This window comes from Puntigrus tetrazona, chromosome 3 (genome assembly GCF_018831695.1).
Source record: "Puntigrus tetrazona isolate hp1 chromosome 3, ASM1883169v1, whole genome shotgun sequence".
Taxonomy (NCBI): domain Eukaryota; kingdom Metazoa; phylum Chordata; class Actinopteri; order Cypriniformes; family Cyprinidae; genus Puntigrus; species Puntigrus tetrazona.
Window position 1 is genome coordinate 13,784,478 of NC_056701.1, and position 13,032 is coordinate 13,797,509.

A 13,032-nucleotide genomic window follows, 5' to 3' on the forward strand; every position below is an offset into this window, starting at 1 on the left:
TTGTTCTTTTCTCACAACACGTTGTTTTTAGATTCTCAAAGGAGAACAGCAAAAGTGTTTAGAGCAGCAAGTGGTTTTACAAGCCAGAACCCATCATTTTTTCTCTCCTGTGATATGTCCATTTGTACTCCATATGCCCTTCTTAGCATAAATCCCCATTTCAGATCCAGATATGAGGTTGAAATTCATGCATTTGCCGTTTTTAGATTAAAGAGGCATTAAGCTTTGCCATATATGCAGATTTACGGTCATTGTGTCACACTTGGTCAGAGTAGCACTTTACCCCAGATGTGTACATTTAAGCAGACTATTGGTCCGTGTGATCCCATATGTATTTAGAAATGGAGATTTGTGGTGGGGCTGAGAGAGTGGATTATTTTGGGCAGATTAGAGTGTCATCTGCTGTGGGTTCAACCGGCGTAGAGAGCAATCATGTGAATGTGCGGCTAGGCAATGGGCATCAGGATTACCAATCCTAATCTTAGAGAGTGAGCCATTATCCAGAACCTCTCATGGCATCTTTGTTTTTGTAAAAGGGTGACTGCTGCACGGTCCGATACACACAGATCTATTTAATGCATAAAGATGCATTGGTTTTGATTATAATGCCTGCTGGGGTTTCACTTGCTATACACAGATATGTCTGGACAGAGTGAAGCCAAAGTGTGTGAAAAGAAGAGCTACATTCTTGTCCTTAGTGGGAAAAAATTCTTATTCCCTTAGTTGGCAGAAAAAAAGACCCTCATGTGCTCCATTGTTTAGCTGAGAATGAGCTTGTAAAGCTTTTTGCAGTGATTTGGGAATGCGGATAATAAGATGACTGTGCTCATTGGTCTAGTGGTCTTGTCGCACTAAAGCTGCGTTATGGCTTACTTTTACATCTTTACACAAGATCTGTTAAAAGACAGCTGTCTCTCTCAGAAGGGGAAAAAACATCTAAGATTGTTGAGGATGAATTGCTTGTATTCCTCTTTATAAATTGCCTTTGATAAAAGCATCTACTAAATGGATAAATGTTAATGAAATATTGTTTGAGAAAAGCCACTAAATGAAGATCGTTTGACGACATTAGATCATATGTGATGAAAGCACTGAACAAACAAGTGGTTTCAGAAGTAAATCTGTTGTTTTCATTTAAATATAATGAGACAATCCTGTGACCTATCTACAGGATATCTTGTTTATTGTCTGATATTTTTTACTTATTGGTCTGTGTAAACATGACGCTGTTGTGCAGTCCTGCTGTTTTTTAAATCTTGAAACCATTCAGTTGTCTGAAGCTGGTTTGCTTCTCTTATTCTTTAAGTTACAAAATTATATAGGTGATTATTAAAGCTTGTATGGCTCTTACAGTTAGAAAAACTCTTATTCTGAACTTTAGAGGGGTACAGAACCCTGCATATGGCTGCTTGCAGAAAAACATACTGTGGCCACAAATGAGGAATTTGCTCCCACAATTTATTAATTTGTAGCCATGTTTTATTAATTTGCTCCCTCATTTTGGTTAAACTGTGGCCATGTTATAGTAATGTGTTACTGGTTGCAATCATGGCACAATTGAATTAAAATGAGGGACCAAATTAGTACAAAGTGGTGAGTTATTAGTATTATTTCTTTTACAAATTAATGAGAACAAACTCTTAATTCATAGCAACAATAATGTTTTTTATTTTTTTCTGCATGTCATGTGCAGGGAACCATAATAATGGTGTGAAGTGACAAGATTAATCTTTTTTTAATCATAATTTATTATTATATTAGTACATTAATTAATGTATATTGTTACTGTAATCTGTAATTGTTATTGAGTAAACAGAAACTTTGCCAAACCCATGACACACACCCAATTGAAACACACAAATGACATTAAAGCTGTCTAAAAATCCTCTACTTTATTCAATAAGATGTTTTGTAAAACATTCAATAAAAAATGTAATCACTTATTGCTTTTTATTAAACTAGTACTTGATCTTATGCATATTTTCTCAAAGCATTCTCATATGTAACACACCTCTAGATAATTAGACAGGTTTCTACTGTTTGAATATATAAAAACATGAACAAATCAAAAGTCATAAATTAAACCCACATCCTTGCCATAAGTGCAGATTGAGCTATTAATCTAAGAAAAAAAAAAAAAGCCTTGGCCAGTGCACAACCTCTCCGTTTGCATATCCATTCAATGCTTAAGGGTGCTGATGGTTCACTAGTCCCTCACAACACACATACATTCTTTTTAAGGAAATTGTGTACAAGGCAGTATTCGATGGTGACCTGGCAAGATGCGTTTTTTTTTTAATCCTTTAGCTTTTGAGGAAGGAAGGGTGCAGTTGAACAACAGCAGGTCCATTGTAGCTTCTAAAGCAGTCGGCGCCGACAGCTTCGGTAGTGAATCAAACCATAAATAAATAAATTAATGCTCATAAATAAGTTAATAAATTAAAACGATCTGTACATGTTTAAAAATGGACTGTAAGTGAGAGTGCTGAGTGTGGTGTAAATAGTGCACGGGCCTGCAGGAGAACTGAACATGCTGCCTAACAGAGTGAAACTCGCAGATTTGCTGCCTTCGCCTTTTTGAGCCATTCTTCTGTCGTTTCTTTTCACCTCTGCCATGCGGTATGTTTTAAAGCAGGCCATTTCTGGCTTTTCGATGATGACGCCGCATGCTTGAACTCAAGTGTGCAAGCGGTGGCGACAGCGCTGAAGTCGAGGAGGCAAGAGAAATTCCACTAACTGCATATAAAGATATACTGATGGTTATAAATATAATAGTAATGCATGTCAAAGTGTTGAATTCTGCAAGTGACTATATAGAGTTAATGTGTGTGTGTTTTGTGGTGCAGTGGATGCTAAACTGCTGTACATTCATGGTGAGGGGAATGAAACAGAGAGAGCAAGCGCCGTGTGATCCTGTCGGGCTGGTGGAGGCCCAGACGGAGGAGGGCTGGAGCGACCGCTGCTGCTGCTGCTGCTGCTGATGCTACTCTTTTATAGAAGCACACACTTGCCCTTCTCCACCCATGGATTGTTCTTCATCAGCTCAGGATTCAGGAAAGGGTCCTCAGGCACACACTCCTCGATCCACTTCACCAGGCTGAGGAGAGAAAGAAGGTTTCTTCATCATTCTGGGACACAATGCTAACTGCGTCATCTATTTAAAGCAACATTTGGTGCAAAAACAAGTACTATTTAGGAGTAAATAGAGCAGAGATTTGCTGTGGACGCGTGTGACTTTGAACACGGATGCTGAGTGTTACGGAATCGGGGCCATGCAAGATTGAACAAATGATAAATGGGGGTGATAGTCACGTAACTCTTTGCCGAAGCCCCATCCATCACGGGCGATTAATAGAAGTGGTGCGTCTAAGATGAGAGTGATATTCTTGGACTCATGCTAGACTCCATCCAAACCCAGATGCGATTAAGTCATCATGACCCAACATTATGGCTCCACAACTGCTTATTCAGCTAAACTGCACAGTAACACTAAAGGAACCACTAAGCCGGCCTAAACTGGGCTGTTCACTACTGGCCGGTAAAAGGTAATTTGTAACAGAGAAATTACCATTGTGAATATTTCAGGAAGAGAGCCCTGGGACACTGGGAAATGAGATGTCACTGTAATGTGACAGTGTGGGGTGTGACTAAGAGGCCATGCTTGCTCTCAAATTGGAGAGTAAAGCACCAGAGATCTGAGAGCATTAGCTTTGTCCTGAACAATCACCAAGAGGACCTGGCCTCTGGGCAGCCTAATTTGTGACATGAGGTGAACCTGAAAATTCAGAAATAACTGCAGTGAGTTCGTAATTTCAATCAGGAAACAGTTCCACTGACAAAACCGATTACTCTCCACAACTGTGGTAAGTGGATACGTTAGGCCATCTTTTTTTATTATTATTTGATTATTATTATTTTAATTATTTACTTACATTATAAATAGTCCATTACAACAAAAAAGTGGGACAGATAACACAATACTAATATATTTTTTGTTTATCATATATACACACTATCATTCAAATTTGATAGTGAGGCATTTTACATTACAAAAAACATCAATAAATGTTGCTCTTTTTCTAATCCAATACATTTTCCACAAATACCAAGAAAAATTAATAATAATTAGAAATATTTTTTACGCAGCAATTCTGTTGCTGAATATTCAGAATAAAATATGTCAAAACAGCACAATTTAATTCTAAATTCATAATTTTTTTAAATATTTAACAAATAAATGCAACTTTGGTGAGAATAAAGACTACTTTATAGATATTACTTACCCCAAAAACCTTTGAACTGTAGTTTACACTGAAATATTACTGAAAAAATCAAACAATTACCTATTGTCTTAACGTGCATTAGTATGCAAAGAGAGAGGTCACAGACTAATATGAAAAATGAACATAGAACTAATATATTGTCAAAACAACCACTAAATGTATAATTTAGAAGTCATTATAACAAAACATTAACTTGTCAATGCCATTTTAACCAATGACAATCAGGTATTTGTGTGATAAGAATACTTAGTTTGATGGGTGATGTCCTAATGACTTGCTGTTGGGTTTTTCTGTACTTGATTGTGTGACGAAAAAGCAACAAAAATAGAAGGAGGGTAGAAGATGTCATTATCTTTTCTGTTGTGATATGGGGCGACAGCGTAAAATATATGGGTTGGAACAGAGACTATCACAGTGTGAAGAACAAAAGAGCGCGCACTCACTCTGTCACTGTCTTTGAGGATTTCTCCCGTTTGAAGGCCAGCTGGTACTTGAGGCTTTCTACCTCCTTCTTCATCTGGGGCAAGTCCATCTCATCCATGACTGCGGCTTGATGTGGAAGTGATCAAACTAAACCTAAACAAGAAAGAAGATTGTTTTCGCACATTGTGTCCTAAAACAGATGCTCATACTGCTTTAGTGGATATTTTACATGACTCAGTGATTTTTTTTTTATAACAGCCACCCTAAGGAGTTTTTAGACTCAAAATGTAAATGTAACATATACAAATGTATTTTGATTTAGATTTCTCTTGTACAGCTGATTTTGCATCAGTCGATTAGGATTGAAATGAATAATCTTGCTAAATAAGCACCTGTTCGTATGTACTAAGGATTTATGAATGTGATTTGTATGCCCATGCTGAACTGTTTGCATATGTTCCATGATGGGAAAATAAACAAACCACTTTTTGCAATGTTTATTCAGTTGCTTTGACTACAACAATAATTTATGTCGGTCTTTTCCAGCAAATACTGGCATGTTTGATTCATTTTTATTTAGCATTTGATTGCTTAATTTAATTAAAAACAATAAATTGACTGTACTTGTATTATTATTTCACAACAGTGAAAATGTGTGCTTATTAACCACCAATTGAAGGCTGTTTTCATTTAATGTAGTCTAGGGTTGTAAGGCTAATTCATGCTGTATTTTATTTTTATCGTTAAGTTAAACTCATGTCACCACATGAAACAAAGTTTAGATTACCTGACAAAACATTTCAACGTTGAAAACACTGTACCCGCACATATACCGTCTATTTTGTTCTGAGATGCACCGCGTGCTGTATTTGGCTTTCAAATAAATGAAGATTTCAGTAATTAGATGCTTGTCTAATGCTTCCTCCTCTCTGAGCAGGAGCTAAGGAGATCAGAGTTTGAGTCTGGAGTGTTTGAGTGTTGAGAGGAGTCCAGCATTGGGGCATGTGTGAGCCAGAGAGCAGAGACAGTTCAGCATGCAGGTGTTCTGCTGCCTCTCTACATCCGTCCCATAAAGGCTTTTAAGCGCTTCCCAGCAACACCAGCCAGACACTGGAGCCTCACACTCTAAAAGCTCTGATTTCACTATCTGAGACTAAACACACTCAGAGCAGCTGGGAGATTGTGCCGCTTCTCAAATCAAACGTGATGCTCAGAAATGGTTTGGAGGACAAAGATGTTTTGCAAACTGTCTTGCAAACTCACTTCTTTCAAACCGCTCATTCGTAAGGAGATATTCAAGAAATGCCTTTTAAATGTGACATTGTGCACCAATACAGTGGAAGCAGAAGTTATTGCCAGAAGGTAAATACAACGATTTCAGTGCTTCACTGAGGCCCTACACAAAAATATAATCAATAGTGTCCCAGAATATACAGCACTTTGCCGAAAGCCATAAACCAGAAAACCTAGATGCGCCCGTCGACAGATCACCAGATCCTGATGCACACACACACACGCACACACTAAGTCATTTACACTACCTGACACAGCTGCGTTTAAAATTGAACTGGAGGTTAAGTGCTGGGCGTCCGGTCAGAGGAGAACTGACCCCAACTGAGTCTGGTTTCTCCCAAGGTTTTTTTTTCTCCATTCTATATGCATGGGGTTTTGTTTCCTTGCCGCTGTCGCCTCTGGCTTGCTTGGTTGGGGACACTTAACTTCTAGTGACTATCGTTGAATTGACTACAGAGACCGTCTCTGCATTTAATAAGAAATTGGTCACTCTCGTCACTATATATCCCTGTCATTATACTGTACAGTGCTTTGATGCAACCTGTGTTGTTAAAAGCGCTATATAAATAAAAATGATTGATTGATTGATTGATAAACCTCTTTATTTTCCATTCACCCATAAACCAAATATTACAGATGCATCAAATCTTAGATGAATGAATGATACTATTCATCAGGTTTATGCTTTTGGCTTGTTCATTAAATTATGTGCACTGCTCTGTAAAGTATAGGACAGTGTGACATTTTAAATGAAGGACCAGGATGAACTTCCCAAGCCAAGTTCTTCATGTAGGTCGGTCAATGATGTAGGTCATCACCACATTGCTTTCAAATAGCAGGATCAAATTTCACTTTGATTTAACGAAATGATTCAAAACGAAACGAACGATTGCTAAACCGAAGCGCATATGATTCGCTGTATGCTGTCCTACTGGTGTGAAAAGAACTAGAGAAGAAAAGAAATCGAACCTGCCAATAAATCCGATAACACAATTTCTGTAGCTACATGATCATCAGATGAAGACCAGCATGACTTGCTGTATCTCAGTTACCTCCAATGGGTATATTTAGGTTTCTCAGAGCAGATAAAACTATTAGGAAGCTACTGCGGGCTGAGGCTGAATTGCAGGCTTCTTAATTTCCTCCTTCCTGCAAAAAATAGGCTACATTTAAATAACCGAATGAATTTATTAATCAAAAAAGAGGCACGGATAAAAGCGGGACGCAGAAAATCTAAGTTTTATGTAACACCGGCAAAATCGCTGGCAGCCACGGCGGTGATGGAGGGAGTGGAAAAAACAATATGAAAACGCAAAAAATAAGAATGCATGGATATCAATAACGAACATTTCACGCTAACATCCTAAGTTATGTCAACTGTCATAAAGAGTCTATCGCGGGGGAAAAATTGAGATCGATATGAATTCATATTTGTGTCGCTTACCTCGGTGATGTGCCTTTGGGTAAAACCCGAAGCCCGTCTTTGGTGCAGACTGTTCTTATCTATGGGAAATGTCCTCAGATTAATCAAAAACACACATACGCCTGTGTCTGACTGACGAAAAACGACGGACGACTGTGTATCCGATGCAGACGGGCAAAAGGACTGGACGAGGAGACTGAAGATGGGCTCCGGAAGCGGCGGCGGACACGGCTGAAGCGATGCTGAAGAAGTTGAGCTGATGGCAGTGGTTACAGCCTAGTAAAGTGCAAGGACGCTGTTCAGCCGCTGCTGGGCCAATGTAGAGGAGGTGCTGGGGCAAATCTGTCTGGGAGGGGGGAATCAGAGGGCGGTTATATGCTGTTGAAGTCTAAATGCCTCTGCTAATGTTGGAGACAAAAGGACGCCCGACATCCCGTTGCCTATTCGCTAGAATTGTCAATGTCGGTGTTTAGATTTTCCATACGTATTTGCTTCTACTTTTCTGGCACGTTGATCCACTATCTATGCCCTAATATGGAAAAAATTGAGCTCCGGTGTGAGATTAAGCGGTTTTTTTTTTTGTTTAAGAAAACATTACGTTTTTTAGCTGTGCGATTCACGTTCTGGCGTTTTATTAAATCACAAAGCTGTTCTGGATATCGCATAGATCTATTGCTTAAAAACAGCTCAGTAAACAAGAAAAAAAATCACGTTTGTCCGTTTTCTGTTATTTTATTTGCTCAGATGAAATAGTTCCAGTCCAAACGTCAAGCTTTGCTTGTTGCCAAGCAACACGTAGTTTGAATGGCGGGCTAGAACAGCGTGTATTTTGACGCCGATTCGCCGAGATTTTTCTGCCAAGCGTTCATTCTGTAATCCGCTCCGGGTTTTTAATGTCCCGTTTGGAGCGACAGGACTGTGTAGCTGTGGGCACTATCGTTAAAACCGTGAACTTACTAAATATAAAATCGTTGGAACGCCACTTATTAAATGCATTTAAATTTAGGCTACACTATGTTTAAATGTTATAAATGAGTGTGTGCTCTTTATCTTCCAAATCTCGGCGTTATCCAACTAGGCTATTACCGGGTCAGTGATATTTGTAGGCCTTCACGGAAGTTAGCGTCACCCTGGTTCAATCGATAAAAAAACAACAACAACAGGATTTTAATTGGCTTTTGGATAACCTTTATAAGTTTGAAACTGAAATACAGTCGGTAGAAGTGAAAATTAAATGCAGGCTTTAAAACTACATGTTCGCATGATCTCATCGTCAGCATTAATTGCTTATAAACACAGAGGCAGTGAAAACCCAGAAGTGTTTTTATGTTTGGTCTGATGATGTTTAATCTCTCAAACAGCAAAGACAAAGAAAAAACCCCCACATAGGCTTACACGTGTATTCAAGGTTTGTAATAAAGCATAAAACTGGAAAATGACTTGATCGCGTGTAAACCAGATATCTTATTTCAGGCATTTAGCCAAAACCCCATTCATTTCATTTTCTAAGTTTTGGCCTACAAAAATATTTAATACCTACAGCACTCTACGAGCACCCTGATTCATATTTTAGAGCTGGCGGACGAATATAAGCCAGCATCTTTTGCCCACGTGTCTCAGGTCATATTCGTACGCACAAGAAAAATATAGCTTGGGTTGTGAACGGTGTGAAACTGAAGGTTTGTTGTCACAACAAATGAGAAAAATTGGCCATGGATGATTACAAAATCCTTAGAGGCAAACCTCTAAGGAATCACCAGTTTAAAAAAAAAAAACAGGAAAACGGTACTATATTTGATCCTCTGTGTTAAGATATCTTGTATCCTTGTGTACACTGGTGCCTCCAAACTCATTTATCTATGCACAGCGGAGCCACAACTAAAACAATGTTCTTCTGTGAAACACTTGCAGTTTTATATTATATTTATATAACTGCTAGAGGGCCAAAGGTTTCAGTCTAAATGATTTGAGACTATGTGTTGTTTAATACGTTTTGTTTAATAGTTCATTTACGCGAATCAGAATCATAACATATTTGAGCTATTGTTTGTTTGAATTATATTACAAATGCTTTTGAACACAGTTTGACATAAACCTGAAAGCACCGACAACAGTATTCCATCAAAGGTGGTACGGCTGTAAACTGCTCACAGGGAGATTTAAGTGTTTGCCTGTTGGCTGATACAAGGGCATCTGTCATCTGCTCATCTCCGAGCAGCACTCATGTCAGTCTTCTGTGATATCACACCCAAGAGCAACATCAGGAGGTGTAAGATGAGGAGAGGTGCCTGCAGGACAGCAAGCAGCAGATCAGATGAGCCCCCTTTTGTTAGACCACTGTCGCCGTGCGATACATTTTTGGCTAATGCTAAAAGAAACAAGAAATGTCTTAGTGAAACATCGGCGACCAGTCGGCCGTTTCGTTAAACATGTGGCAAGAAAAATATCCTTTCACCACAGAATCCGTTTAAAATGAAAACTGCCTATCATTAACTAAACTAAACCTGGTAGATAATGTGAAGACGGAGAACAAGTGGCTGCCGCTAACCAAAATGAACCACGGCTAAAATACTGTAGACAAAACACGAGATAAATATAACGTAAAGTAGTAATACCTATGCTAAATATAGGCTTGATAAGATTAATGGTGCACCAGATTGTACGCACAGTTCTAGAGGGATTAAACCATATTCTGAGAGTTGATTGCAAACCTCCAGTATCTAGTTCTGTAGCAGATCACTACTAGCACTAGAACACAGAACTACCTAACTTATTCTCAAATGTCATGATCAAACCATGAGAAGCGATTCTCTGGTATTTTGATCCGAACTGACTGCTTTTTAAGTGTATTGGATATTGCTGCATTTAGGCAATGCATTCGTTTGAAATAGTTTTTTCAGATATCTGTGTTTCACAAACAGAAACAGACTAATAGCCACTGAGCAGTCCTCCCTTCAGCCATTTACTTCCTAACTTTAGCACATCCTATTTTTATTCCATCCATCATTTATTACATGGGCATACAGGAAGAATGGAGCACTGCTCTGAACACACTTAATGGATCCTGCATGAAGAACTTCCTGCAATGGTTTGCCGATGGGGTCAAGCTTTTGATGGGCCCGCTGGCTATTCTTTGGCGTAACAGTGCAAAGAGTAACTTAAGTGGCAGGTAGGCCAACAGTTCATAGAGGCAGTGATGCTTCATCAAAGAGAATTTACACAGATACCCTTTAATAGCCTGAAACCACATTCTGAAGATAAAGACATCACATGTGTCCTAAATTGATGGGTGTCCACGAGAAACTGCCATTAGTGCTTTAACACAAAGAGCAAATACAAGGGGCCGTAGGCTACTTTAATGGAGGTTGCAGCTAAAAGGAGTCAAGACCATAGCAGTCCAAGACATGTTATATTATTCACAACATTTCTGCATTTATTTTGGCCTTAAGAGGTTTACCTGTGGCTCTGAGAACAGCGTAATGTAAAGACAGGTGAACTCTTTTATCTCTTCTCAAAAGTGCACACAATAACATGGCCAAAATATATTATTATCATGTTATACATTTTAGCGGATACAATTATAGGTATTATAACATTACTACATATTTCCAAAATACTACAATATGACAAAAACTTTTACAGAATTTACTGCACATGAATAAATATTTTCCCCAAAATTCAGAATTTAAAGGAATAATCTGCTGAAAATAAGTAAATAAGTAATTTTTTTTCATTACATCATGTCCTCAACGATGGATCCTCTGCAGTTAATGGGTGCCATCAGAATAATAAGTCAAAGCTAATAAAAACAAAACAACAGCATCTTTTTTAAAAATTGCGTTTGTAAAAAAAAAATCTGGCCAAAACACAAATCTATAATCCATAATTAAGCTTCCTCCAGTCCATCCCCTGTTGTTCTCTCGCATCAAAAAACAGTTTTTGCTTGTAAACAGTGCTTGATCTATGTATATTTCTCTCCTAATTCATACTAGACGACTTTTTCAGTGGATTTGTAATTTACATACACGCAGCTTTGTGCTTGGCAAGACATTAATTGATAAGATGATTATGTGTGGATTATTGCTTTTATCAGCAGTTTGGACTTTAATTCTGGCACCAATTCACTAAGAAGGATCCATTTGTGAGCAAGTAATGTAATTAAAAACTCTATATATTTTGGATATCTTAAGGGGGATTGTAGCTCAACAATCAACAATTATAGTGATAGAGACATATTTGCTGTAAGACCTTACTGATCTGCAGAGTTAATGTGAATTACAGAGAAGTTAATTCATGTCCAGACTTGGGATCTGAGGAAACAGCACCCCCTTCCGTTTAACTAATTAACTTAATATGGTAGACCCAGAATTATAATGTAAACAGAAATGTAGGCGCAGAATAGCCTGACAAACGTTTAAGAATACGCAGCTGCAATCTAGCCTACTAACGAAATGCATAACGTGATATTAGACACGTACATTTTGACCTTGAGCAAGCGTTGTTCGTGAAGGATTCTATTTAGTACACGAATCAGTGTTTCGATCAAATCTTTCAAGGAAACGAATCGCTTTCGTTCACTTCCGTGCACTGGCACATTCTTTCCTTCCTACTTATTAAATCTTGTGCTTTCATGATTTATAAGCAGACAGAGAGAAGACTGAATTTTTAATGAGACTTGTTGAAAGAATCAGTGTTAAATCCATTTCGCGATTCAAGTCCAATCGCTCATTTATAACACAAAATATTATTTAAGTCACATGCTGGCCAAACTGTGCAGAATGCAAAAGATTGGACTCACAAAAAATTGATTAAATTACCACCACTAATGTAAACATTTGACTCTTGAACTGATAAGAAAAACTACCCAGTATAAATCACGATACAACCATATTGCTCTCATCACCTTAAAAATTGGATAATCAACTGCCGACTCCAGGAACTTGAGTCAGTTCCCGACAATGATGCGTATTTGCTGTATCCGCACTACATTACCCACAATCCTCTTGTATGCGCGTCTGGGTGTAAGAGAAAAAGCTTAAAATTGGACCATCTGTAGACTTTGATTTAGCATCAATGGTGAGAACCTATATTGTTTGGCTGAATAGACACGCGAGATGTATCTTATGTCTTTTGTAGCTAAGTTCGAGGTATCTATTGCTACATTTCGTTAGGCTAAATCTGGTGTTTTATTAAAGCTGTTCGGCAAGCCAACTTCGTCAGCTAGCCAACATAGCTAACTTAGCCAGCTCACTTCAGACACGCGAATCATTAGTACATCACCAAACGTATTTACTCGTTTGTCTTTTAGCATGTTTCGCTGTTGTTAAAATAATGCGCTAAACATGTTGTGTTGTTTATTTCGGTTTTATCTGATGCTTATAGTACATCGTCCACATTTTAGCAGACACCCGCTAACAAAATCTTGGCTGTGTCTCAAAACATAGTGAGTTGCGTAACGTTACATTAACGGCATTTTTGTCTTTAATTGATGCGTTTGAACGTTTTGAATCTCACCGCTCGTGAGGTAAAAAGACAGCTAAAGCATTAATCTCGTGTGAGTTGTGATTTGTGTGTTGCTAGCATACAGCCCCGTCAATGTTTATCTGACAC

General features: G+C 38.3%; 2 protein-coding genes across 3 annotated transcripts in view; one reads left to right on the forward strand and one right to left on the reverse strand.

The window, feature by feature from the left end:
- Window positions 1–1,873: 1,873 nt before the first annotated feature.
- On the reverse strand, window positions 1,874–7,860 carry gng13b (guanine nucleotide binding protein (G protein), gamma 13b). Its single transcript, XM_043228881.1, has 3 exons — window positions 7,444–7,860; window positions 4,727–4,859; window positions 1,874–3,097 (listed from the first exon to the last, which is right to left on the reverse strand). The coding sequence occupies exons 2-3, from the start codon at window positions 4,822–4,824 to the stop codon at window positions 2,992–2,994; spliced, it is 204 nt and encodes a 67-aa protein (XP_043084816.1). The 5' UTR covers window positions 4,825–4,859; window positions 7,444–7,860; the 3' UTR covers window positions 1,874–2,991.
- Window positions 7,861–12,375: 4,515 nt separating this feature from the next.
- traf7 (TNF receptor-associated factor 7) overlaps window positions 12,376–13,032 on the forward strand; it is an 11,330-nt gene continuing 10,673 nt past the window's right edge. For both annotated transcript variants that reach the window (XM_043235797.1, XM_043235798.1), the window contains exon 1: window positions 12,376–12,498. The gene's annotated coding sequence lies outside the window, so the exon portion shown is untranslated. The remainder of the gene's footprint in view (window positions 12,499–13,032) is intronic.